The 27,626-nt window shown below is 42.2% G+C and overlaps 1 protein-coding gene across 3 annotated transcripts in view; it reads right to left on the bottom strand.

The window, feature by feature from the left end:
* Nucleotides 1–4,094: 4,094 nt before the first annotated feature.
* Nucleotides 4,095–27,626, bottom strand: part of NETO2 (neuropilin and tolloid like 2) — a 39,371-nt gene continuing 15,839 nt past the window's right edge. For 2 of the 3 annotated variants that reach the window (XM_087971504.1, XM_087971503.1), the window contains exons 2-9: nucleotides 26,424–26,480; nucleotides 23,830–23,970; nucleotides 21,862–22,110; nucleotides 20,852–20,896; nucleotides 19,928–20,055; nucleotides 17,410–17,638; nucleotides 14,461–14,574; nucleotides 4,095–10,473 (exon numbers count right to left, since the gene is read on the bottom strand). In XM_087971504.1, coding sequence (XP_087827630.1) covers nucleotides 9,890–10,473; nucleotides 14,461–14,574; nucleotides 17,410–17,638; nucleotides 19,928–20,055; nucleotides 20,852–20,896; nucleotides 21,862–22,110; nucleotides 23,830–23,970; nucleotides 26,424–26,480 — 1,547 coding nt within the window. In that variant the 3' untranslated portion in view covers nucleotides 4,095–9,889. The remainder of the gene's footprint in view (nucleotides 10,474–14,460; nucleotides 14,575–17,409; nucleotides 17,639–19,927; nucleotides 20,056–20,851; nucleotides 20,897–21,861; nucleotides 22,111–23,829; nucleotides 23,971–26,423; nucleotides 26,481–27,626) is intronic. The other variant, XM_087971505.1, reaches the window with a different exon arrangement.

Here is a 27,626-nt window from a genome sequence, read left to right as displayed (position 1 = left end):
AAGGCAGACTCTTTGGTAGACTGCTCTGGTGGATAAACACAATAATATGCAAAGAAGACTCTCTCTTCTTAATTAAATTGACTGGGAAAGAAGCCGAATCAAAGGTTTCTAACAGCCCAGAAAATAACCCTTGGGGTTTTTTTGTCATTTGTCCACAGCAGGACAGTGCTTCTCTGAGTGAAGAAAAGTAGAGGAAAAGAGACGGTTAGCTGACATGGAATAATATGCATGTTGCTTTTCCAAACTGCTCAGTAATTTTCATGAAAAATCCTTCCTAAGATTTGCAGACTTTAAGCAAATAAAATCATCCTTACAGACTGGAGTCTTCCACAAACAATGGTTCTTTGACCAGGATTTATTGAATACAGGCAGGCCTTGACTTACAACCATTCCAAGTTACAACGGCATGAAAAAAAAAGTGACTTAAGACCAATCCTCACACCTGTAACCGTCACAGCATCCCCACAATCCAGGTGCTTGGCTACTATCATGTATTTACATGATAGTAAATGATAGGACATGAGCCGCAGTGGTGCAGTGGTTAGAGTGCAGTACTTGCAGGCTACTTCTGCCGGCTGCGGGCAGGCTGCAATTTGGCAGTTTGATCCTGACCAGCTCAAGGTTGACTCAGCCTTCCATCCTTCCAAAGTGGGTAAAATGACCCAGATTGTTGAGTGGGGGCAATATGCTGACTCTGTAAACTGCTTAGAGTGGTCTGTAAAGCACTGTGAAGCAGTATATAAGTCTAAGTGTTACTGCCCTTCCTTCCTTCCTTCCTTCCTTCCTTCCTTCCTTCCTTCCTTCCTTCCTTCCTTCCTTCCTTCCTGGCACAATCTTTAGAATGCAATATTGCAGGCTGATTCTCCCACTTTTTGGAGTTCAGTCCTGACCGGCTCAAGGTTGACTCAGCTTTCCATCCTTCCAAGGTGGGTAAAATGACCCAGATTGTTGAGTGGGGGCAATATGCTGACTTTGTAAACTGCTTAGAGAGGGCTGTGAAGCAGTGGTGGGTTCAAATTTTTTTACTGCCGATTCTCTGGGTGTGGCTTGGTGGGCATGGCAGGAGAAGGTTATTGCAAAATCCCATTCCCTCCCCACCCCACTAACCTGCTTTCCAGCTCTGTTCTCCTGTGCAGGGCAACAAAAGGAGACCCAGCCAATCAGCTGGGGCTCAATGGGAGGCAGAGAAGAGATGGGGTTGGCGGGGCCAGTCAGAGGTGGGATTTGCTGGTTCTCTGAATCACTCAAAATTTCCGCTACCGGTTCTCCAGAATGTGGGACCCTGGGACATTGCAAACATCGTAAATAGGAACCAGCTGTCAAGCGGCCAAATTTTGATCATGTGACCATGGGAATGCTGCAACGGTCATAAAGTGTGAAAAAATGGTCCCAAGTCCCGTTTGAACCGTCACCCGGTTGTAAATTAAGGGCTACCTGTATGCAGTTGAATTAATGGAATTAATCCCCAGCTAAGTGAACCCTGGAAAAGAGTGTGTGGGGTGAACAAAGGCCCTGGTGAGCTATTCCACCTGATGGTAAAATCCTGTTTGCCGCAAAGATGATTCTCTACTTTCTCGCCTTTGTTGTTCTATCAAATTAGAGTCCATCAACGTTCATTTCTGTATCTTTTCTCCTGTTTTCTTTCTTTCTTTCTTTCTTTCTTTCCAGCCTGCGCTTCTCTAGCTAAATTGGAAGGGAGGGAGGGAGGGAGGGAGGGAGAAGCTATCAGCTTCCACTGTTTTAATGTTCAGCTTTCTGTCCATCAAAGCACATGTCTTCCTTTTGAAGTTTTAAAGAACGCATTTTGTCAGCTCCTTTCAAGATGAGATCAAGCCCAAGATTTTTAAGGAAGAATCAGGAAGAACATTTTTCTTTTTCTTTTTCTTGAGAAACTGACCATGGGTTTGTCTCGTCTTGCTTGTTTGTCTTGTGTTTGCTTACAAAAAAACTCCCCCCCCCCGACACCCTTTCCTTTTTACATTGCATTTTGGCATGCAGGACATGTATCCCAGGGGTTACCAACCTTTTGGACCTCAGGGAATACCAAACTCATAATTTTAAATCCCATGGACCAGAGACCCTGGGAAAATCCCCAAAAAAGTCTGCAGGAAAATTCCCCACCCCGTTTTCCTACCGATTGATCATTCTTTATTTGAGATCACAGGATACCGCCTCGAGCTCCGTTCTCAGGGGAGAGGGGGGGGAGAGACTTTTGACTTCATGCAAGGAAAACAGCAGAATTCTTTCTTTCTCTCCTCCAAACTCCACCAGAAATGAGTCTTTGTGAGACTTGTTGCGCCGGCACAGCCTCTTGGAGCAGGAGGCCTTGCAGGGTCCCAAAGACTCATTCCTGGCAGAGTTTGGGGGAGAGAAAGAAAGACTTTTGCTGCTTTCCTTGCATTTAGCCAAAAGCAGAAGAAGAAAGAAATGGAAAGAAGCAGCCCAGTGGCCAGGTGTGGTGCGTGGGGCGAGTGGGGCAAGTTCCCCCACTCCACCCTTTCCCCCCTCCCCTCACTACCTCGTGTTGTTCACAATGCAAGTGACGCAAACCTTGTGTTTCCGCGGGCCATGTGGGCGGCCTGCACAGCCTGGATTAATTGCTTTGGAGGTGACATTTCTCTGCGGACCACCAACATTTTCTCACAGACCACCAGTGGTCCCCGGCCCACTGGTTGGTGACCACTGATCTATCCAGTTTCAGGAATGGCGAAGGAATGCATTGAGGGGCTACCACTGGCATTTGGGTGACATTTCAAGGGTAGCAACTTTTATGGTCAGGGAAAAAAAAAAACAGGAATTCAAATTCAAATGACTAGAGATGGAAGGGACCTTGGAGGTCTTCTAATCCAACCCCCTGGCTCTAGCAGAAGACCCTATACCTGTGATGGCAAACCCATGGCATGTGCGCCAAAGGTGGCACGCAGAGCCCTCTCTGTGGGCGCACGAGCTGCTGCCCCAGCTCAGTTCTGCTGCACATGCATGCATGCGCCTCCTGCCAGCCATCTGGTCTTTGGGTCTCTGCTACACATGCACAGGGGACATGCGTGCATGCGCGGAGGGAGATAGGGCATGGGGAACGCATGTGCATGTATGGGGGGGTGCATGTGCATGTATGGAGCATGCACGGAGATTTGCACACGGATTGCATTTTGGGGGGGTGTGAGCGTGCGCTTTGGGCACTCGGTACAGAAAAGGTTAGCCATCACTCCCCTGTACCATTTCATACAAGTGGGTGTTGTCTTTTCTTAAAAACCTCCAGTGATAAGAGTATCCACAACTTCTGGTGGCAAGCTGTTCCACTGGTTAATTGTCCTCACTGTTAGGAAGTGTCTCCTTAATCCCAGGTTGCTTCTCTCCTGGATTAGTTTCCATCCGTTGTTCCTTGTCTTGCCTTCTGGTGCTTTGGAAAAAAGGTTGACCCCCCCCTCTTCTTTGGGGCAGCCCCTCAAATTCTGGAATCCTCCCATCATGTCACCCCTATTCCTTCTTTTCTCTAGACCAGGAAGGTTGTTTTGATTTGATTCACTTTAGATTTCAGGTCCATTAGAATCACATTACGTATCACATCAGATTAATTACACGTGACTATTACGGCCCCTTGATAAAGGGGAAATCTTCAAGAGAGACCATTTGTCAATTATACCGAAGAGGCAAAGTTTATTCAACTTCCATTTTTCTTAAGAAAACAACATGGGCGTAACTATCAAGACAACAGAGACAAGTTGTAGTCAAAGGACATTTATCTTTTTATCTATTGATTATACTTCGTTGGTCTTATTTATTCATCAGATTGAAGTCTCTTTTTCAGAAGTTCAGTGCAGCCTTTTTTCTACACAATTACCACCATATAGTTAAAAACCAGACTGGTTTGGGGAGATTTGTAGGAACCTTCTTTGGGGGTCATGTTTGGTCTTAGGATCTCAGGTTTTTATATATATATATCCTGGTTTGCTGAGTGGATACAGCTCATCCAGAAATTTGTATTACCTTAAAGGGGCTTGCTGTTTTGTTTTGTTTTTAACACTCAAAAACGTAAATAAACTTAAATAATACTCTTCTGCAAAGTTCAACAAAAAGCTGCAAAGAGATTCCACTTGTGGTGTAAGTTTGGTTTATATTCATTTCTCAGTACAAAGCATTGCCCATCAGCGCGGTAAGATCACAGAGTGAAAAAATGACATACAGTATAAAGAAAGTTGAAAGAAACAGGAGACTAAAGACTAAATGGCAAAGAACCTGAAGTGTGTTTCACAAGTGACAACACTGTGATTTACAGTTGCTGGCATGAACACTGATAATCCATTGGTTGCACAATACTTGAAAGGGAATACCACATAGGTCATACAAAATTAAGGTGCATCCAAGTTGCCTTTTATTTATAAATGGTTGGTTTAAAAAGTGGGGGCCATACCAGTAGAACTGAGAAAGTGGAAGCCATACCAATGCAATTGAGAACATATTATTTTTTAAAATAAATATTACCAAGGTTAATTCAGCCTTCCTTCCTTCCTTCCTTCCTTCCTTCCTTCCTTCCTTCCTTCCTTCCTTCCTTCCTTCCTTCCTTCCTTCCTTCCTTCCTTCCTTCCTTCCTTCCGTGGTTGCGCAGTGGTTAGAATGCCATATTTCAGGCTAGCTCTGCTCACAGTCAGGAGTTTGATCCTAACCGGCTCAAGGCTGACTCAGCCTTCCATCCTTCCAAGGTGGGTAAAACGAGGACCCAGATTGTTGGGGGCATTATGCTGACTCTGTAAACCACTTAGAGGGGAATGTAAAGTACTTTGAAGCGGTATATAAGTCTAAGTGCTGTTGCTGTTATAAATATGAAATGAGATGTCTTTCTGTTGGTCTTCTTAGCCAGATAAGTGTTGGCCTCAGCAAAATAAAGCAAATTCTCATTGGAGAGCAGAAGCAGAATAAGGTTTTTAAATCCAGCCTTTATACAAAAGTTCTTACTTTATACCCTTAATTGTAAGGGATAAAGTAGTATAAACTGGAATAGAACTGAGAAGCAATTAAATACGTAAACTGTGCAAAAAAAAAAAAAAACCACACCAAATGGGCTTGAAGCCTTTCTCCTTTTTACACATACCTGTAAAAGGGAGGAAGGGAAAGCTTCACTGGCATGTTTGTGAGCACCATGACTTTTTTTTGCCCACCCCACCCTGCATACTTTGTTCCCTACCATGTATATACTTTCCTATCATGTCTGCAAAACATGTAGAAGGCAGAGCTTGGAGGCAGTCAAGTGAGGAATCAACCTGGAGTCATTATGTTTCACAAACGGTTTAAATCCAGCCCCTCTTGAATCCCATCGATTCTTATCATCATCATCTTTTAATGACCCCATAATCCCTTGTGAGGTGGCGTCAAGGCAACTGAATGGAGCCGAGTGTTTACTGGCCGGATGCCCTTCCTGTTGACAATGCAGAGTTTTATTCAGCAGATATAATTTCAACATGCTGAAAGAGAGGAATATCAGCTTCTAACCTAGGATTGAACTCACAGCCTCCTGATTGTGAGACGAGAGCTCCATCTCTAGGCCGCCACATCACTCAATTCCATTATGTAGGGCCAATTTAGTGTTGACCAGTTCATTGACTAGATTCTTGTGAATCAGTGTGAGCAATAAATCGGATTAATTGGAGTTTAGCCTGTGGCTCTAATTCTTCACACCTGACAGAACCATAGGTAAATATTTATGTCTTTATGATTGCAAAAAAAAACAAACCAAAACCCCGCAAAAAAACCAAAAGCTTACTCTACCCAACAGGATTGTTGTGAGAAAAACACGAAAGACAGTACGATGTCGGCTGTCTCGAGTTCCTGCAGGAAAACGAAGCTATAAATCTCTCCAGACATTTAACAAGTACGTTTCAGAGAAAACCTGAAGACTGCTGAAGGACAGTCATAAATCACCTTGTAAGCCTTTTGAAAAAGGACTGATATCGTTGCCAGGTATTAACTGTCAAAAAATGTTTTGCAACAAGTGAAATATCACTGAAATTGCCTGGCGGTGTTTTTATTTATTTTTATCTCCAAGAAGGGAAAGACCTGAACAATAAAACATCCGGATAACTAGAAAGCAAGCGCTATTTATTCTTAATGCCGTATACTGGGTTTTTCCAAGTGGGGTTCTACAAAAATTTGACGGATCTGTGAGAAACAAAGGGGAATTAGAATTTCAATGCAGCATTTTTGCATTCCTGGAATTTTGCCCCTTGATTGGGGACCCCTGGGATTAAAAAAAAAAACAGTTTTAACCAACGTGTTTCTTAGTCTGAAAAAGTTGCGAAGCTTTTGCGAAGAAGACTACAGATGGAAGAACGAAGCGTGTTCGGAGAGTTAATGCTGAAATGGGTAAGTGTAAAATGATTCCCATTGGGATAAAACTCCCTAATTTTCACACGTACGCAGATAGAGTCTTGCTTCTCCGAAATCAAACAAGACAAAGCTCTCACAATCATACAGAAGAACAAAATGGAGATGTCTACTCAGTGTACGGCTGTCAAGAAAGCTAATGCCATGCCAAGGATTGTTAAGAAAATAAAACTGTTCACAGTGTACTGCTTTTATATAAATCTATGGTACATTTTCCTCTGAAATGCTGTGGACAATTATGATCCCTTCATTTCCAAAAGGATATAACAGAGCTGGAAGATATGCAGAAGAATGCACTAAAATGATCTGATGATGGTTTACGCAATGTAAGTAAAGCCCAAGATGTTTATGATTCTTTACAGGTGGCTTATGACCAAAACAGCCCAAAATCTGTGTTGCTAAGTGAGACATTTATTAAGTGAATTTTGCTCCATTTTACGACCTTTCTTGCCACCATTGTTAAGTCAATCTTGGTTGTCAGGTCACAAAAGGAGATCAGATGACCCCAGGAGACTTCAACCGTCATGAATACAAGTCAGTTGCCAAGCATCTGAATTTAGATCCCATGACCATGGGGATGCTGCAACGGTCATAAGTGTGAAAAATGGTGTCAGCCTTGGAAGCCGTATTTTTCTTGGCAGCTTCAAGGCTGCAACATTTACTGCCTGGGAATTTGGGAGGGAGGATTTCATAGTGGGGTAGAAGGTTAGACACAACAATATTCCTTTCTCGGAGAGTCAAGGACATGTTGCCCTGCACCTGGGGAGGAGCGGCTGGGGGAATATCTCTAGTTGGGACGACAATTTGATTGGGCCACGTGATGGACTGATGGGTGCAAGGGATGGATCTTTGACTTCTCTTTTGGGAAGGGAAAACCCGGAACGCTCCGATTTGAGTTTTCCCAGATGTGCCAATATGCCAACTCTAATAAAATGGAACTTTGAGGAAATGCTTGTCTCGGAATTTATTGGTATGGAGTTGGTTAGTTGGAACGCTGACAAATGGTCATAAGTCACAGTGCCGTTGTAACTTTGAACAGCCACTTAAATGAAGTGTTCTAAGTTCAGAACTACCCATGCTTTGAAAAAAAAATAGTAAAACATGATCGAAACGTATAAGAACATAATCAGGGCCCTGCTGGATTGGATCACTGGTCTATCTGGTCCAGCAGTTCTCACAGTGGCTCATCAACTGGACCAAGAAGCCTGATTTCCTTCAGAAGCAGTCCCACTTCCATTAAGACTAAGAGCCATTGATGTCCAAAACTTCCATGAACTGGTCTAACCCTTATAAAACGATGCAGAGCATGGAGAAAGTAAATAGGTTTTTCTGCATCTCTTAAAACAAAACCAAGGTCATCTATGGAAGCAAATTCTACAGTATCATCTGCATCTGCCATCCTAGAACATCCTTAATGAATGTGTCTCTGGAAGGAGTGATGATGGTCCCAATTTTGGATGTTGTTAAAAGAAGATTTGATCAATTCATGGAAGACAGGTCTACCCAGAGCTATCAGCCTTGAAGATTCACCGTTGAAGCCCCCCATGAAAGGGAATAGTGGCAGAAGAGGTGATGTCTTTGTCTCCACTGGTTAACTGTCCTCACTGTTAGGAAGTTTCTCCTTAATTCCAGGTTGCTTCTTCCCTTGATTAGTTTCCAACTATTGTTTCTTGTCCTGCCTTCAGGTGCTTTGGAGAATAAATCGACCCCCTCTTCTTTCTGGCAGCCCCTCAAATACTGGAATACTGCTATCATGTCATCCCTAGTTGTTCTTTTGGAGATACCCAATAGCATCTGGGTTGTTGGTGTGTTTGATTCCACAGAGATATTTTAATGTCCTTAAGTGATTCAGAGGTCTTTCTTTGGCAAATGTAAAAACCCTTGATTTACCTAATGTCCTAAAACCTTACAGCATGCCAGGAAAAAAAAAACAATGATGTGTTTTTCAAAATGAGGGTAATCACAGAACTAGGCTTATTCTGAATATCTCAGCTGGTATTGTGTCCTCAAAACATTGGCACAGTGTTATACACACAGAGGGCCTTTTTTGTTTGAAATGCCTGGCCAGGAGTCCTTTCCAACTCTGTTATTCTATATTCTATTCTATATTCTTTTTTTTTAACAGTACAATGCTGCTTTCACTGGCTTTCAACATAGGTTTGTTTGCCTGGGAATTTTAAACACATTTGCCCTGAACAGTTTACACTGTTATCAATCGTGGTATAAATCTTAAAATTATCACAACCTTAAAAAAAATCCAACAATGTAAACAGCACTACACACAGTATAGGACTGCTCTGTTTAAAAAATAATAATAATATGCAGAACTTCAATCTGGCACTGTAGTAATTTAGTGATGTTAATTTAACCTCACCAGGAAAAAGAAGAATATATGCTTTGAAAGTTGTGTAACCTGGGGCAAAGAAGCACACCAACCTGAAAACCATTTTGAATTTTTTTTAAAAAAATCATTTAACTCACAACCAGTGGGAAGGAATAGAATATCTATTCTATATTCTAAAGACAGCTGAAAGACCAATCTACTGCAGACACAGAAGACCATAAGACTGAGCCACAGAGGGACACTAAAAAAGTATCAATATGAAAAGCAGAATTGACAACATTTAAAAGGCAGCCCTCGACTTACAACAATCTGTTTACTGACCATTTGAAATTACAGTGGCACTGAAAAACTGGTCCTTGCATCGATGACTGTTGCATTATCCCCAGAGTTACATGATAAAAATGTTGGCCCTTGGCAACTGGCATGTATTTATGATGGTTGCAGGATCCCAGGCTCATGCGATCATCACTTGTGACCTTCCCAGCCTAGCTTCTAACAAGCAAGGTCAATGGGGAAAGCTGGATCTGCCCAACGACCGCACAATTCACTTAACACATGCAACGATTCGCTTAACGAACAGATCCAAAACTGGGTGCGACTCATTCAACAACCGCTTTGCCCTGCCGTGAAAAGTCTGGTTATATACCTGTGTCTCCAATGAACCCAGGTGACTGACAGTTGAGTCTGAGGTGGCACGTTACGACAAGGACTCTTAATCGTATTGCACCAAAGTGTAGCTCCGTGTTCCAATATTTAGCTCCTTGGTATGGCACCCACCTTTTAAGAAAAACAAATGAAACTTCTAGCTGCAAACTGGGAGCTCTGGAGGAAAAGGAAAGGAACTGGGAAGCAATACAGACAGTAGGCCATCACAAAGGACTTTGGGCACCGAGTTGGTTTTGTTTTAATGTCCACTAACTAGAGCCCCATGCAAAACCTTTGGTTGTTTCTTTCATCAGATGGGCAATACCAAAGGGAAGGAGAAAAAAGATTTACAGAATCCTTTCGGGCTTGAAAGAAAAAACCAACAAGCTTTTAAAAAAGTATGAATGTTTACATCTCCGTCAAATTCCCCGTATGGTACACCTTTGTACATGGGCGTGTTTTGTCCGTCTATATATATGTACATCTATTCACACACCCTGGGATTCCTGCTTTCCGAGGAGATTAAAAATCCATCGAGAGGGTACCCTGACCAGCGTCTTCGTGACCTCGGACGTAGATTTCACAAGGGATCTCCTCCATCACTCGGTCTTCGATTACCTGCTCGGGACATTCGTGGGCCTGCTTGAACGTGTAGCTACTTTTCTTGAAGGTGCTGTTGAAGGTTTTCATCGGCTGCGGAGGCGCAAAATCGTTGTGGAAAGGGAGTTCCATGGAACTAAGGTTGGTCCTGCTTTGCTTGGCCATGGTGGCGGCTTGCGAGCCACAGTGATGGTCGTGAATGCACCGCGAGGCGGTGGAAGAACGCCTCATTTTCTGGTAGTTTTCCAGTTCCTCAGAGAGGTCAGCCAAATCGGCGGAAATCTCTTTGTCCCTCAGGGAGAAGAGTTCGTAGTGAGGAGGGTCAAAAACCTCCTGGAAGCCGGTTTTGTTGAAGGTGGTTTTGCAAGTCATCACTTTTTTGCGAGGTTGCTTGATCTGCACCAGGATGGAAATGATGAGGAGGACCAAGACGATGCCCGAAGTAATTCCAATGACCGTCCCGTGAGTTTTGGTGATCTGTTCAAATAATCCTGTCTTCTTCTTTTCTAAAACAAACCAATCAACAAACGGATTAATGAAGAACTTAAAATGATCAGCGACCAATTTCAAATCCAAACTACAGGTTGTAAGCCTCAGCTTACAACCACAACCGAGCCCAAAATTACTGGGCTACACATGAGACACTTGTTCTGTGAGTTGTGCCCCATTTTGCGACCTTTCCTGCCACAGTCGTTAAGTGAATCACTGCAGCGGTTAAGTCAGTAACACCATTGTTAAGTGAATCTGGCTTCTCCATTGACTTTGCCAGTCAGAAGGTCACAAATAGCGATCAAATGGATCCTGCAACCATCATAAATATGAGCCGGCTGCCAAGCATCTGAATTCTGATCATGTAACCATGGTGGAGGCTGGAATGGTCGTAAGTCTGAAAAACTCATTTTTTTTCAGTGCTGTTGTAACGTTGAGTGGTCATTAAATGAACTGTTGTAAGTTGAAGACTACCTGGACTAGGAACATTGTTAACTTAAGCTTGCATCCGTCTTTAATCAGAAAGACTACCTAAGTGTACATTTTCTCAACGTACACGGCTTCAAATATGGAAATCTGAACTATGATATCCTGTGGTAGAAAAAGACTGGGCCTTGATCTGTGTAGTAAGCAGAGCTTTGCTAATTAAATTAAGAGCTGGGAAAAAAGGCATTTCATGTCACGGAGGACACTTCTTAATAAACCACGTTCTCTTATTAGAACGAGGAATTCCACAGCGTGTTCTTATTAGATAGTAACCCCCTGTTGTTACACGGAGACTAATCTCAGCCGCATCAAAATTATGTTGTCGAGAACTGCCCAGAGTCACTTAAATGAGATGGGAGGTATAGAAATTTAACAAACAAATCCACAAAGCTGTGGGTCAAATGTTCCTTTTGGTCATACTCCATGGTAACTGACATAAATATGTTTTAAGCTACTAACTTTATTCTTAATTTCTATCTTTGGGCTGCTATTTCTATCTTCTGCTAGTCAAAGAGGAATGAAATTTTGACTGAGAATGAAGAACCCACGGCCCTCCACCTGCTACTGAAGAACAAGTCCATCAGTATTGTCCTTGGGGTTTGGGACCAATGCATGGAGGTACGTTAGGAAAATCAGGGTTCCAAAATGTCAGCCTTCCTAGGTAGACTGGACCGGAAGCATGATCAGATAAGCTAATCCTACCTTATTGTAAAGCTACGTTAACAGGATCTTGCAAGTCTGAAAGTACAATTCTCCCACTGTCAGCTTTATAGACTGAGAGCTTATGGAAGGTATCCCTCTGAGCCTCTTTCTTTGTCCCTTACACAGCTGAGGAACATGTTATCTCTTCCCTTGACAGCACCTCTTCGCCCCATCTCCCAACATTCCCACAACCGTTACGTCATCCTCCCCATGCCTCGTCTTTTCGACTACAATTTGCTCTTTCGCAAGCAACTGCAGCTTGCACAAATACAAGGAAATTTTGATCCACACGCAACTAGGCCAGAAGTCAACAGGTCCATCGACACTGCTAAGTTCAATAGATGCATTCCTCTAAAAAGGAACTCAAGAGCCAATTGGCCTGGGCTGCGTCTAAATATATACAAACTCGTTGTAACAGCTCGTTAAGTAGAAGTCTGAAGTACAAGCTAATTAGGAGGCTAGTTAAATTGAAGAGCTTGGCTTCGGGTTTTGCGAGGGGCATTCTCTAATTAGATGGTGCGAATGGCAAGGTTTCAGCTGAATCTCAATATGGAAGAGAGCCTGGTCAACAAATTCCAAGTGGCATTTGATTTGCTAGAGGAAGTTTGCTTGAAAAGTTCAGTTAGAATGCCTTTAATTTTTAAGCAATCATTGTCACGCCCTTAATTTCATGTATATTAATCAAATGCGGGTAAACAGAATGGATAAACAGATACACTGCTTGTCTGTTGCGGTAATTTTCCAAGAGAGGTTAGTGATGAATGCAGTAACACACTTAAGGGAGAAATAATAATGTCACACATTATGGCTAGTCAGCCAATTGAAATTCTTTTGGAAATAGCAGAAATGATATATGCCCTTCAGAGGCCTGCATTAAGTTTGCAAAATTGGCTATTTCTTGTAAATCAATTGCTATTTTAAATTTGAATATGGGATAAAGACCTTTCTTTTGACATAAGCTACGAAAATATGTGATCGGGCTTAGCTTTTGGGGAGGAAAATAAGGGGAAAAAATTGTGCCTCTGCCAACCAGCATCTATCGGTATTCATCTGGCTAGCATCCTGCCAGTGTGTGAGAGAGTGGAGGGCTTTTTGGAAACTGAAACAGTATTTGCTGTGTGAGCAAGAAGGAGACAGCAAGGAGCCTGGGCATGGCTTATCTCAACTGTTTTGTACTAAAGCTGCATGGTGCTGTGAAACTAAAAGTGAAACTAAAACTCCTCTCCTCTGCTTGAGTTTTGCATTTGGAACAGATTTTCTTTTCAGGTGGGGAGGGGGAGTAGAACTCCTTAGCATCAGAGCGTGTTAATAATAATATACGAAATACTAATGCTCTGATGGTCAGTTTGAAAAAATCCTTTCTTAGTGAGCGCCTAGAAGCCAAGAGGAATATACGTGCCCAATTTCAAGTTTGTAGGCTTTACAGTTCTGGAAATTTTGTGATGATGCGTGAGTGGTATTTCGCTTTTATATATATAAGAGATATACCGTATATATCTTAGCAAAAGCCCATGGATCATGAGAAATAATTCTCAGTCTGCAGTAGGTCTGCAAAGTAGTTCTATTTTTATTAAGCTATAAAACAGGAAAAACAAGAAAAGGCAACAAAAATAATACACTGAAGCCTGGAAACTGCATTCATATTGTTTTAACTTAAAACAGAGCTTCAAAACGAAGAAGCAAGTAACAGTTCCAAAGGTGCTTTTTCAAAAGGCAATTGGACTTTCTTTGTTTTTTTTCCTTGAAGGTATTTCACTTCTCATCTGAGAAGCTTCTTCAGTTCTGATGAATTCTCCACCATTCTGTCAGAACTGAAGAAGCTTCTCAGATGAGAAGAGAAACATTTTCAAGGAAAAAAAATATCAAAGAAATTCTAGTTGCCTTTTGGAAAAGCACCTTTGGGACAACCATGATCTGGATGACTGAGTATCTGTGATGACCCAGGGTGGGATACAAAATAAACACAGTCACAAAAAACAACAACAACAGGTGAAGCCCCTTTTATTCCTTCACTTCGCTTCCAAGCTCCAAATATCCTTGACTGGAGACAAAAAACTCCCACATGAGCAGTTACTAGAAGGAGGAAATGCCGTTTAAACTAAAAATGCCTATAAATTATCAAGAGTAAAAAACAACACAAACCAGGCAAGACAAGGGCTTGAAGACGTCCACAGATATCCGAACACACACTGGGAAGGACGCCAAACTCAGAGAGGAACCATAAGCTAGAGATATTTCCATGCTTTGTTTCCAGCACTCGCCCATACGCATGTCCGTCCTCTTATCTAGTTGTCACAGCTGCAGCCCATGAAGACGATCAAGGCCCTCTCCTCCCCAGTAGACTACGTCTCTCCCTGATCCTCTCCTCCCTGCATGCCCTAGGATGGAGAGGGGATGGGCCTGGGTCCTCCTCTGATTGCCCAGCCGGCCTCTGCCCTTCCCCAGCCTCCTCCACAACCTCCGGAGCCACATTTCCACTCCCTGTTGGCTGTTCCTCCTCTCCCTTGGAGTCAGTCTCCACCAGGTGCATGATAGTATCTCCATAGACATGCATGCTAATAACAATTAATATAAAGCTGGCAAAAACCTCAACTGTCCTAAGCAGAAGAAAAAAAATAATGGGTGAATCCTGCAACTTGTTTAATTTGCGTTTTGCTTTGTAAAATTTAGGCAGGCAAATCTCTCAGGTTCCAAGAAAGAAATTCAGCTCACAGTCTTTTGAGTTTGGAAACTTGATGGTACTTTTCTTTAGGCTGCTAAGAAGAAAAACGGAAGGCTTGCTCATTACTGAGTCAAAGGTTTTAGACACTACTCACCTTTGCAATGATTTTCATCCCATGGATATGCACAGTTCTGAACGCCATTGCAAACCAAGGTATTATTGATACACATGTTGCTGTGGCAGAAGTAAGTACCACCTAAACAAGGAGCTGAGAGAAACAGGGGAGGAAAATAAACAAAGATTACACAAATTTCAGCTGTTCCTTAAAATACATTTTCGGCACATAAATTTCTTCAAAGTTTCATTAGATTTTAGGTGTAGGTTTTTAGGTATAATAGAGCAGCATATTTAGCGGTGGTGGAGGTAGTCTAGTGATGAAGACACTCGCCTCCCATTCGAAAGGTTGAGAGTTCAATCCTTGGAGGCAGCAGACATTTCTCTCTTAGGGCACCAAGAAAAAAAAAATGCTATGAACTTCTCAGGGCATCAGGAAGGGCATCCAGCCAGTAAATGCTCAGCTCCATCCAGTCACCCCAACTCTATTCTGAATAATTAAGGGATTATAGGGTCATAAAAAGGGAGATTCAGAGTAGTATATCTATATCTATATCTATATCTATATCTATATCTCTATATCTATCTATATCTATATCTATATCTTATATATATATATAAGCGAAATACCACTCACGCATCATCACAAAATCTCTAGAACTGTACAGCCTACAAACTTGGAATTTGGCATGTATGTTCTTCTTGGCTTCTAGGTGCTCACTAAGAAAGGATTTTTTGAAATGACCACCAGAACATTAGTATTTCCTACATTATTATTATCAACACGCTCTGATGCTAAGGACTTCTACTCCCCCTCCCCACCTGAAAGGAAATCTGTTCCAAATGCAAAACACAAGCAGAGGAGTTTTAGTGTCAGTTTTAGTTTCACAGTATCAAGCAGCTTTAGTACAGAACAGTTGAGCTAAGCCACACCCAGGCTCCTTGCTGTCTCCTTCTTGCTCACACAGCAAATACTGTTTCAGTTTCCAAACAGCCCTCCACTCTCTCACATTCTGACAGGACTCTAGCCAGATGAATACCGATGGATGCTGATAGGCACAGGCAGAATCTCCCCACCTTATTTTCCTCCCCCAAAACTAAGCCCAACCACATAGTTTCATAGCAAAGCACGGGTATCAAACTAGTTTAGAATATTTGTAGGAGATAATCAGGCTGAGCCTGAGGGAGGGGTCAAATGTGTCATCAGTCATGAGTCCTTGCACACCCACAAAAGATAAATATCCAGCCAGCCTTGAATGCCATAATTCCTGCTCATTTCTCTTGACTGTTAGTAGCTCAGATTGCTGTAGAGAGCTTAAGTTGCAATAGATTTTTATACTCATTTGAATCTAAATCTCCTGATTTCCTCGGCGCTTGACAATATTTTTTTATAGATTTGGCTATCTCTATCACATCCATGCACCCTATTAAAAGCAGTCTATTGATAGATTTATTTTTCCTCAGCAAAACAGTTTTCACGATGATGATATAGTAAATCAACTTGGTGAGAAATTGCTTTCTTGTAACCATTTCTTTCCAAGTTCCTGGCTTTGCACATTCTGTGTTTTTAATTACAAGCCACCATCTACCGATTGTCAGTAGAGTAATAAGATGATTACGTCACCAATTTATTGGAAAAGATGCAAATATCATTTCAGATTTAATTATAGCTCTTGTTCCTTGCCACTGTTCTTAGTCTAATGTACAGAGCTTTAATTAAGGACGATGACTCCAAAGCTTAGTATATTAGAGAAGGTTCGTCTAAGCAGGTTTAGCTCAAACTACCGTATTTTTTGGTGTATAAGAGGTACTCCCCCCCCCAATGGAAATGTCTGTGCATCTTACACAGCGAATGTTACTAAAGCCCCACTCACCTGCTGGCCCCCACCCTTCGGCCTCTGCCTGCCAGCAATTTACCTCCCTGTAGCAAACAAACAGCAAACAGTTGGATCGTCTGCCCGGAATACCGATGATCAGCTGTTCCAGGCTGCAGGGATTGCCACCACCTATCAGTGCCTTCGTGCACCCCATTTTCGGCCTCCACGCACTCCGTGGGGCACACTGAGGATGAAAATGGGGGACATGGAGGCAGCGAATAGGTGATGGTGATCCCTGCAGACTGGAACAGCTGATTGTTGGCATTCCGGGCAGCCGATCCAACTGACGATCAGCTGCTCATGCTAAATCAGGCTGTGCTGAAGCTGACCAGGCTGTTTGCTGCAAGGAGGCAAATTGCTGGGAGGCAGAAGCGGATTTTTTTTTGTTTTCCTCCCAAAAGCTGGGTGCGTCTTATAGTCCAAAAGATATCGTATGTCAGCAAGGAGAAAAAAAATAAAACTACCAGGAAGTGTTACACAATCACACTGTCTTTTTCAACGGAAAGCTTCAGGATATACTTGTTGTGGTTTGCTGGCAGCAGGTGCAGACGGCTGAGGTCTCGGAAAGTGAGGACTCAGATGAGGGGCCTGCGTGTGATGCAGGGATGGGGCCAGGACCATCAGGAAGTGGAATGCTGCCTTTGGAGATTGTGGAGGCTGGCAGCAGTGATGAAGAGGTCCCCGAGGAGCCTGTGCCCAGTGCGCATGTGCACAGGGCTACTCGAAGGAAAAAGCAGCTGCAGCAGCAAGGGCAACTCGGGAGTAAGGCTGCAAGGTAATGGCCCCTCCCTTAAGAGATAAAAGCCAGCTGAGAAACCAGAGTTCTTTGCAGGAAGCAAAGAAGTTGTTGCACTCAAGCCTTGTGGACGTTTGGACTCTCTTAGTTTGTGTTTGGAGACTCTTTGTGTTTGAACTATTTCTTGGCAACTTTATCTAGCGTTCTTGGCAGCCATGCACAACCTTGGTAAGGCTCATTCTTATCAGAGATAATTGGTTTGAAACAGCCTTTTAGGAAGGAACAGAATTTGTAAAGAATCATTAAAAGGTTTTGCTGTTACCTCCATTTCGTGTTTGTTTCCTTGGAACAAGGTTTGGGTCAGAACAATACTTACGATCCATGAATGAGGTAAAGAGCATCTGAAACCGGCTTAGCCGACTCCCTTCGTCCGCCCACATGCGTATCACCCCGGTTCCTGTTTGAAGCATCACATCATTAGCCACCGTACTGCAAAACTTGGCTTTCAGGTTTTCAATGGAACTGCTTCCATCATAGACGGCCACAAAGTTTCTCTTGCATTCATTGGAGTGCTCCATCTGATAGTCCAGAAATCTCAAATAGATCTATTGGACGGTACAAGAAAAGAGTTTTCAAAGAAACGAAGGAGTCATTCAAAGACCAATTGGAACACATTGTTTTTCATCAGGAGAAAAAAATAAACAGAGTAATAGAACAGAATAACAGAGTTGGAAGGGACCTTGGAGGTCTTCTAGTCCACCTCCCCTGCTTGAACAGGAAATCCTAAACCATCTCAGACAAATGGTTATCCAGGGTCTTCATAAAAAACTCCAGTGTTGGAGCATCTACAACTTCCAGAGGTAAGTCATTCCACTGGTTTATTGTTCTTCACTGTCAGGAAATTTCTCCTTAGTTCTAGGTTGGTCCTTTCTCCGATTATTTTCCATTGCTTCTTGTCCTGCCTTCAGGTGCTTTGGAGAATAGCTTGACTCTCTCTACTTTGTGGCAGCCCCTCAGAAATTAGAACACTCCTATCATGTCACCCCAGTCCTTCTTTTCATTAGACTAAGGTAAAGGTAAAGGTTCCCCTTGCACATACGTGCTAGTTGTTTCCGGCTCTAAGGGTGGTGCTCATCTCCGTTACAAAGCTGAAGAGCCAGCACTGTCCGAAGACGTCTCTGTGGTCATGTGGCTGGCATGATTAAACGCCTTCAAAGGCGCATGGAATGCTGTTCCCTTCCCACCAAAATGGTTCCTATTTTTCTACTTGCATTTTTTACATGCTTTCGAACTGCTAGGTTGGCAGAAGCTGGGACAAGTAACGGGAGCTCACTCCGTTACGTGGTGCTAGGGATTCGAACTGCCGAACGGCCGACCTTTCTGATCGACCTGCTCAGCATCTTAGCCACTGAGCCACCGCATCCTTCTTCATTAGACTAGACATACCCAATTCCTGCAACACTTCTTCATCTGTTTTAGGCTTCAGTCCCCTAATCATCTTTGTTGCTCTTCTCTGCACTCTGAAATGTCATCAGATACAAGGAATAGATGCACAGCTTGTTTTTATGTCCCCATCTCTCTCTCTGTCTCTCTGTGTCTGTCTCTGTCTCTCTCTCTCTCTGTGTGTGTGTTTGGGTATACAACTTGCTGCTTCTAATCACTGCATTCTCTCATGCATAAAGCTAAAAAATCATATGTTCCAAAACAATTCCCCTCTTAAATAGATTTTATACTTTTTCTAGGGCAGAGAGGGACAAAAAAAATCAATTTGATAACAACAGAAAATGGAGCTTTCATTGAAGAACAGAAGCAAATCCTTCTATCTTTCCTCCCTTCCCCAACAAGCTTGATTAAACTGCAAAGCAATTTATTTCCCTTCCTCTGGAAATTAAGTCTGCATTGCTAAGGTGGTATAATTGAAATAGCAAAGAGACGTTATGTAACTCTCAATTCATTAAATAGGATTCCTTGTCGAACTTCCAAAACTGAAGGGTGCAATTATAAACATAAAAAGAATTTTGTGAGAAGAAAGAATACAAGATCAGGCCGACATTTGTTAGGTTTCTACTGTATAAGGAGGCAGACTTTTATTCAGATGTAAAGGACATTTTTTTCCCACCTACAAACAGTGACGATTATCTAATTAATATAATTCTGTCTTGATAGATGCATTACATGATTTTATCAGTTTTATCTGATAGAAGATAGGTCAACAATTCCTACACAGACAGATGTTTACAGGCACACCTTATTTTAATAAGATTCGTTTTATTGTGCTTTGCAAATATTGTGATCTTTTACAAGACCTTGTACCTAGCAAAAAGATTGCAATCACTGAAGGCTCAAATCATAATGTGGCATTTTATAACAATAAAGCATTTATTAATTAAGGATATTGTACATCAGTTTTTTTTTCAGGACTATTTCTATTGTATACTTAGCAGACTACACTATAGTATAAACACACTTTGATATGTACTGGGAACCCCCCCAAAAAAAAAAAATTGTGTGACTTGTTTATTGTGATATTCTGGAACCGAACCTGCCATATTACTGAGGTATGTCTGTATATTGGGACTACAGTAAAAAAATGAAAAATATTATCGTATTTTAAAGCAGGGGTCCCTCACCCAGTCCAGAAAGCTGGAAAAGTTTGGAATCCTGATTTAAAGCACCTAAAGGCTGAAGGATTGTCATACCAGATAGTAACCCTACTAATGTGGTCTGGAAGCAGCTTGCGTAGTCCAGTCTGGATTGGTTTTTCGGTAAGCGCCAGTGCAATCATTAATTTCTGGGGACAAGGGGCGACACTTTGCAATTATTACCAACAACTAGCTGTTCTCGGATACCGATAAGTAAATGTCCGTTAGACTCCAACTCTTTGGTAGACCCACCTTAGAATTTGGAGTCGCCTTAATTGTCCATATGCAGTCAACGGCTTCCCCTGGCTTGACTTTTTCTCCATGTTCTACCTGGCTCGAGCGTACTATGCCATCAGCTCCGGAGAGCTCAAATTGGCAATCTAGAATGGGAAAGACACAACTGATAGTCAGACTGGAGATTTTATTTATTTGTATTGATTTATGTATTTGTCAAGCATGCATTAGATAACATGTATAAGTATAAACATGATTATGAATACATGAAATGGATACAAGAAAGAAGGAACATTAGGACAGGGTTGGTAGGCACGTTGGTATGCTTATGCACATCCCTTACAGACCTCGTAGTAATGGGGTGAGGTCAACAGCAGATAGTCTAAGGTTAAAGTTTTGGGGGTTTGGGGAAGAAACCACAGAGTCAGGTAGTGTATTCCAAACATCTGCAAATTTGGTAAGTTCCCCTTCTATTCCCTCATCTAAGTCGTTAATGAAGAAAAGATGTCTGTCTTGGAGTTATTGGTTGGAGTGGAGGTTTTCTGGGATGCTGACACTCTGCCAATGAAAAAGGAGCTCGGGCGGAGCGCATGCAGACCTCCTCAGCTCCATTTTGGAGGTTTCCTGGAACGCTAACACTCTTGTCAGTCGAAAACAGAGCTCAGGAGGACTGCGTGCGCCCCTCCCGAGTTCCTTTTTCGCTTGACACCATTCGAGCAAACCTCCACGCCAACCGATAACTCCTTTTTCACTACTGCCACTAGGTTGTAGATCAGTGCCCGATCGGCCTGGGCTAGGCCAAGGCACCGCAGGCCAGTCCTTCATGGTCCCATGGGCCAGATCTAAGCACCCTGTGGGCTGGATCCTGCCCGCGGGCCTTGAGATTGATACCCCTGATTTAGAGTGCAATACGCAAAAGAGATTAGTACTGTAATTCCATACCTGGGATGGGCTTTAAAATACCTTCTCGGTGGGTGAAATCAGGATCTAGAAAGGAGAAGGAGAAAGAGGAGAAAAAGGACGTTATTCTGCCTAAAATATAATTAGAAAGCATGATAATCCAAGGACTGGAAAAATGCAGTACACCAGGATGCGGGACCGAGAAATGACATTTCATTTATTCCCAATGACATACAGCAGGTAGTCCTTATCTTACAACAGTTCATTTAGTGATGATTCAAAGTTATAACAGCACTGAAAAAAGTGACTTATGACCATTTTTCACAATTATGACCAGTTGCCGTATCCTCATGGTTATGTGATCAAAACCCAGACGCTTGGCAACGGACTCACCAGAGATTTTTCCCATGAATATATTTAATTGGAGAACATGAATGATGACACCCAGCCTGTGAACGTGCTCAATTGGAGAATCTGATTTATGACACACCCAGGGGGGAGGGGGAAACAGGATCACAGGTGAGTGTAAATTATATATGCCAGAGTTGGCTTCATACAGGGTAGTGCCAGTATGTCGCCTCTAATGAATCCTTTGAAGTTTTTTGAAGTTTGGCTTGAGAATCATGATTTAATCAGGGCGATTGCTGGAATCCTGACAACTTGTATATCAACAATGAGGCAGCTGACATGTCCTTCCTAAGACTTTAATCCTATTTATATAGGTTGAGGGGATTATGAGTATTTTTCCCCACTCAAAATGAATATTTTTTTCAGAATAAACCTGGTTAAAGTCATAATCATGATTTGAGGTTCCTGCTTATAATATGAGAAGTTGACATGTCAAGGTTGCCTCTCGGACGTCGAGAGCAATACAAGATTAACAGGTAAAATGTTAGTCTAGAATCTACCTGCATCTCTCAGTAAAATGAACGTAAAACAACCCTGAGTAGAATAAATAGGATAAATTGTGCTTTGGCAAGCAGAACAAGAAACCCAATAGTATTCTAGCAGAGTCACTACGACACCAAGTAAGAAAAATGGGAGATTTCTACCTGGTATAAATGAGTACTTGGCTTTAAATCCTCGTCCTTCCAATTCTTCATCCGAAGTGAACTTGATCCACATAAATCTTCCTGTTGACCTAATCGGGGTCGGGCTTTTCAGTCCGCAGTAGCGATCGATGAGTGGGGAGAACCCAAAAGGTCCGTCTCGAACCTCCAGATGATCAAATCGGCATTCGAAGGAAGGCTCAATGAAGAAGGGTTCATCGAATGTCAACTCTATTCTTTGCCGTGGGGCAGCTGGAGCAAAGCAGAAACAGTACAGATCAACGTAACTTGCAATTAAAGAAAGCCACTTGCTGAAAGATATATTACTAGCAACAGAGACAGCACTTAGACTTATATACTGCTCCATGGTATTTTTACAGCCCTCTCTAAGTGGTTTACGGAGTCAGCATATGTTCCCCCAACAATCGGGGTCCTCATTTTACTGACCTCAGAAGGACGGAAGGTTAAGTTAACCTTGAGCTGTTCAGGATCGAACTGCTGGCAGTGGGCAGAGTCAGCCTGCAATGGTGCATTCTAACCACTGCCCCACAGCTCTTGAGATAGATGATAGATAGATAGATAGATAGATAGATAGGTAGGTAGATGATAGACAGACTGACAGACAGACAGATGATATAGACAGATAGATGGACAGACAGACAGACAGATTGATAGATCAATAATATGGACTGATAGACAGTGATAGAAATTCTAGATAGACAGAAGATGGATAGAGATAGATAGATAGGTAGGTAGGTAGATAGATAGGTAGATAGGTAGATAGATGATAGATAGATAGATAGATAGATAGATAGATAGATAGATAGATAGATAGATAGATAAAGAGAGAGAGAGAGAGAAACAGAAAGAGAGACATATGTTAGATCAGGGGTCCCCAAGTTGTGGTTATAAGTTGAGAACAACCTCTTATTTTTAATGACTCAGTTAACAACCTGGAGTTGTTTCCACCCAACTTAAGTGCAGCTTACATGTAGCTTAAATGTTCTATAGAGCAGTGTTTTTCAACCTTGGCAACTTTAAGGTGTGTGGACTTTGACTCCCAGAATTCTCCAGCCAGCTATTGGAGTTGAAGTGTACACAACTTGAAGTTGCCAAGGTTGAGAAATCAGCTCGCTTCTGTCCTGCCTCTTTTTGTATATTGTTAACAAAAAGGCTACACAACTGCATCGCTAATACAAAAGTGAGCTTAGAGGCAAGACTTTTGAAGTGCGTGTAGTTTTCTCCGCCCTCTAATAGAACTTGGAGCTTCCAATAACAGGAGCATCTGCTAAGCATTATTCAAGACGATTCTAAAAACCAAGTTCTTTTTGAACTACTTAAGATTTAAAACTAATATAATATTTAGTTCTGGTGTTTTGTGCTTGTCACATGGAAAGATATTTGTTGTTGAGGGTAACTGAGGGTAATGTTTGTTGTTGAGGGTAACTGAAATTTGTAACGGGCCATTGCAATGAATGTAATGTCAACATCCCTGAGTTTGTGTATGTTGTTTACATCAGGGGTCCCCAACCGCCGTCCGTGGACCGTGGAACAAGTCTTACCGGGCCGCTGGTTGCTGGCGCCGCCATCTTTTTGGTAAAAAGTGCTTCCGTGAGCTTTTCCGGGTAGAAAGCTCACCGGAAGCACTTTTTCATCAAAAAGATGGCGGCGCGCTAGCGCTCGTGAGCTTTTCCGGTAGAAAGCCATTTCTACCCAAAAAGCTCACCGAGGCAGCTGCGCCACCATCTTTTTGACGAAAAAGTGCTTCCGGTGAGGTCACCGGAAGCACTTTTTCGTCAAAAAGATGGCGGCGCCCAGTTGATGCCGGTATCGGGCGCGGCGCCCAGCTGATGCCGTACCGGGCCACAGCGCCAAAAAGGTTGGGGATCACTGGTTTACATCGACTATATGTAATTTGTACACACTTTCAGTATTGGGATGTTAAAAAGAAACAAGAAAACAGGTCCATACCTTCTAAAATATAGACACATTCCTGGTTAGGTGGGTAGAAGTTAGGAAAGTTGAATGAAGCAAAGTGGCCTCCATTGCTTGTTCGAACCCAGTCACTGCACTGAGTAGATGCCATGCGGTTACTTCCAAGATCCCGCCCAACTTTGGGAAGAAAAGTGAAAAACACAATTCACCATCGTTCTTGCAAATCTCCACAAACATCAGCCCACTTCAGCGTAATGAGCTCTGTGAGTTGGCAGCATCAAACAGAGGAGACAACTTGTTGATGCACATTCTGGGCAAGTAAAATCTCTTTTTCCCCCCCAATTGTGAATAAACAATCCCTTCACAGACCACAAGCAGATGGCAGCATCTAGCTGATTTTGACCTCGGAAAATTAAACGGCGACAGAGCTGATAGTACATGAAAGGATCTGATAGTAGGTTGAAATGGTACATGAAAAGGAGAGCATTAAGAAATGCCAAAAGTGTAGGCTAGACTAGAAGGGATGGGGAAAGACATCCTGGAAAACTGACAAGACATTAGAGATTCTTTAATCTCTTTATAATGGAAAAACAAACTGCTGTGAGAATTAAGACAAGAGTTACACTACCGCAGAGTCCAGCTTCTTTATCTCTGGAGATGTTTACTTATGTCCACTGTCTGGGCTCTCTGTAATTTGATTTCTAGTTTACATCATTTCTGAATATCTTATTTCATTTTAATCCCCCCTCCTCCACGTATTTACATTTTCAACATCTTCTTAAGTTATACCTGACCAAATAAAAAACGGGGAACTGAAACTCTGCCGTATGGAAGAGAAAGGACTGGACAATTGTTTGTGTTCTGTCTAAAAAATATGTAAGCCTGGAGCTTTGTGCAGTCCACAGCTGAATTTCATATCATCGTTGTCTTAATTTCAGTCATTTGCTATAAGCAATGCAGATATTGCCAAACCTGCTCAAGAAGAAGAAAAATCAGTAACTTTATTCTTTACCACCTATGTTACCAGAATGTCCGCAGACAGCTTGCCTTCCCCTGAGAATGACCAGACAAGGCTACATACAATAGAACTAGGGGCAGGTCAAGCATTGCTGCTTGCAGCTATGCAAGGATTCCAAGCTAGGTCCTCTCTTGACTCCTCCTCCCAGCCTAGCTGGCAGTTTCCCAACCAATATCTGGCAAAAGCAATTTACTGCAGCCTGTTTCCCTGGGAGACCAACAGGGAAGAGAGTCAGAAAGTTAAAAACAGGAAAATTTGAGTGGGCACACTTACCTTTGACCCAACCTTCGTATCTTTCTTCTTTCTTTCTTTCTTTCTTTCTTTCTTTCTTTCTTTCTTTCTTTCTTTCTTTCTTTCTCTCTCTCTCTCTCTCTCTCTCTCTCTCTCTCCCTCCCTCCCTCCCTCTTTCTTTCTTTCTTTCTTTCTTTCTTTCTTTCTTTCTTTCTTTCTTTCTTTCTTTCTTTCTTTCTTTCTTTCTTTCTTTCTTCTCTTTCTTCTCTCTTCCTCTTTCTTTCTTTCTTTCTTTCTTTCTTTCTTTCTTTCTTTCTTTCTTTCTTTCTTTCTTTCTTTCTTTCTTTCTTTCTTTCTTTCTTTCTTTCTTTCTTTCTTTCTTTCTTTCTCTCTCTCTCTCTCTCTTTCTTTCTTTCTTTCTTTCTTTCTTTCTTTCTTTCTTTCTTTCTTTCTTTCTTTCTTTCTTTCTTTCTTTCTTTCTTTCTTTCTTTCTTTCTTTCTTTCTTTTCTTTCTTTACTTCCTACTTGCTCCACCCAACATTCCTACTTGCTCCACCTTTTATGCGCGCCCAGCCCTGAAACTACTCCAAGGAATGCTCCGTGACTGGCATTGTCAAAGGGCGGCAGCTGAGCTTTCCGGAGAAATGGCAGATGGAATTCATCAAAATGCCCACCCTGGTCCGGGACTGGTTGGGGACCCCTGCTTTAAGGGACAGGCATTTAAACCACAATGGATATCGATACCCTTGCGTAGAAACATCGCGTGATATATTAAAATGTCAACCTGACTTACATGAAAGCCTTCTAAAAATTAATTACTCAACATGGGTTTCCCCCAACCCCCCAACCCGGCTGCTTCTTTTACAGAGATCCATTAATGTGCCATTCTTGCTTTGTGAAAAGTTAATTAGCCTCTCATGTCTACATTCTATGAAAATCTGTTGAATTAAGAGATCTTACTCTTAAGTCTTATGCTGCTGTGATTCACAGAACTAGCTACCCTACAGATAAGGGAGCCAGAGTCGAATATGGGGACCACACGTTCTCTCTTATTTCTGCCTATTTTCCATTATGTGCTGGTTAAGCAGGGGGGGAAAATCACAGTAAATGTACTTATTTCATTTTTTTTTTTCATTAACTGAGATTTGGACAACCGGTTGAAATATTCTGTTTTAATCCAGCAAATTTTACAGACTTGACTGTTCTATTATATCCTTTCTGAATTTATCGAACACAATTTATGAAACAAAACTTCTTTCGATAAGGGCTTATTTTGTTGTTTTAACTAATGTTTGATGCAGAAAAGTGATCGTTCACTTTCCCTCATATAATTCCTCACACCATACCTTGTGCTTTCTGAATATAATTCCTCACACCATACCTTGGGTTTTCTGAGCCACGGCGATGCCTTCCACCACCAGGATAGTTATCAAGAACACTGAGGGGAAAACAAGCAGAGAAGAAATGTATAAATAGAACAAAAGGGACATTTCCGTTATATGTCAAAAGGGACATGTTATACACAGGCCACTGTGCAACTCGACTCAAAAGAAATTACAAAATCCACAATGAACATTTTGCATCCAGTGTCACCAATAAGGTTTGCAGCCTTTATCTAAAATGGGGGCAGGGGGGTCAACTTAACACATTTGTACAATATCCAGGGCCTGACACCTTGAAAAATAAAAGGGCATTTACAGGATAAATGCTATTATCTCAAAAGAACTCTCTGTTTTAGCTGCTTCATTTTTATATTCATCTTTAAAAAAACTTTTTCGACAAGTCCTTCTGAACCTCCATGGCAAAGGATGCTAATAACTTTCTGAGGAGAGACAACAGAATACAGCGAATGAAAGGGGAAGATCACAATTTGTAATGCTCAGGTACATATTTACTATGAAGGAAATATTTTGTGATGACCCAGGGCGTGGCAGAAAAGCAACAAAGTCACAAAAGTAGGTAAAGTCCCTTTAATTCCTCCAACTTGGCCTCAGCTGGAGAAAAAACTCTCCCAAGAAAGTGTTTTAAAGGGAAGAAATAGATAAGACGTGACAAACAAACATAACGCACGCTTTGCTTCCAGCAAGGTTCTGTGCGCAAATACCCTTTATATTGTGTTTTCCCAGCTGCAGCTAATGAAGGGAATCAGGGCCTTTTTCTTCCCTGTAACCCACGTTGCTCCCTTCTCTGTTCCTCCCTGAGTGCCCTAGGATGAAGAGGGGGTGGGCCTGGGTCTTCCTCTGAATGCCCAGCTCAACTGTGCCCTTCCCCAGTTTCCTCCACAGCCACCGGAGCCACACTCCCACTCCCTGTCAGCTGTTCGACCTCCCCCTCGGAATCAGATTCCAACAGGGGCATGACATATTTATTATAGCATGGAACACCCTGGATTTGAAGGTTTCATCTGCTGATTTTTTAAAAAAGTCTTTCCAGATTGAAGGGATCTGTTCAGTATACCACTCTGAATTTTAGCATCTCATTTTGCAGCATGAGTATGGGTAGTCCTTGACTTACGACCACAGTCCGAAATTTCCAATGCTAGACATTTGCTCAATGCGTTTTGTTTGCATCCTTTCTTGCCACA

This window comes from Notechis scutatus, chromosome 9 (genome assembly GCF_049901735.1).
Source record: "Notechis scutatus isolate UNSWTSFEM ecotype Mainland chromosome 9, rNotScu1.2, whole genome shotgun sequence".
Classification (NCBI taxonomy): domain Eukaryota; kingdom Metazoa; phylum Chordata; class Lepidosauria; order Squamata; family Elapidae; genus Notechis; species Notechis scutatus.
This window is presented reverse-complemented; position numbering and strand designations above follow the sequence as displayed.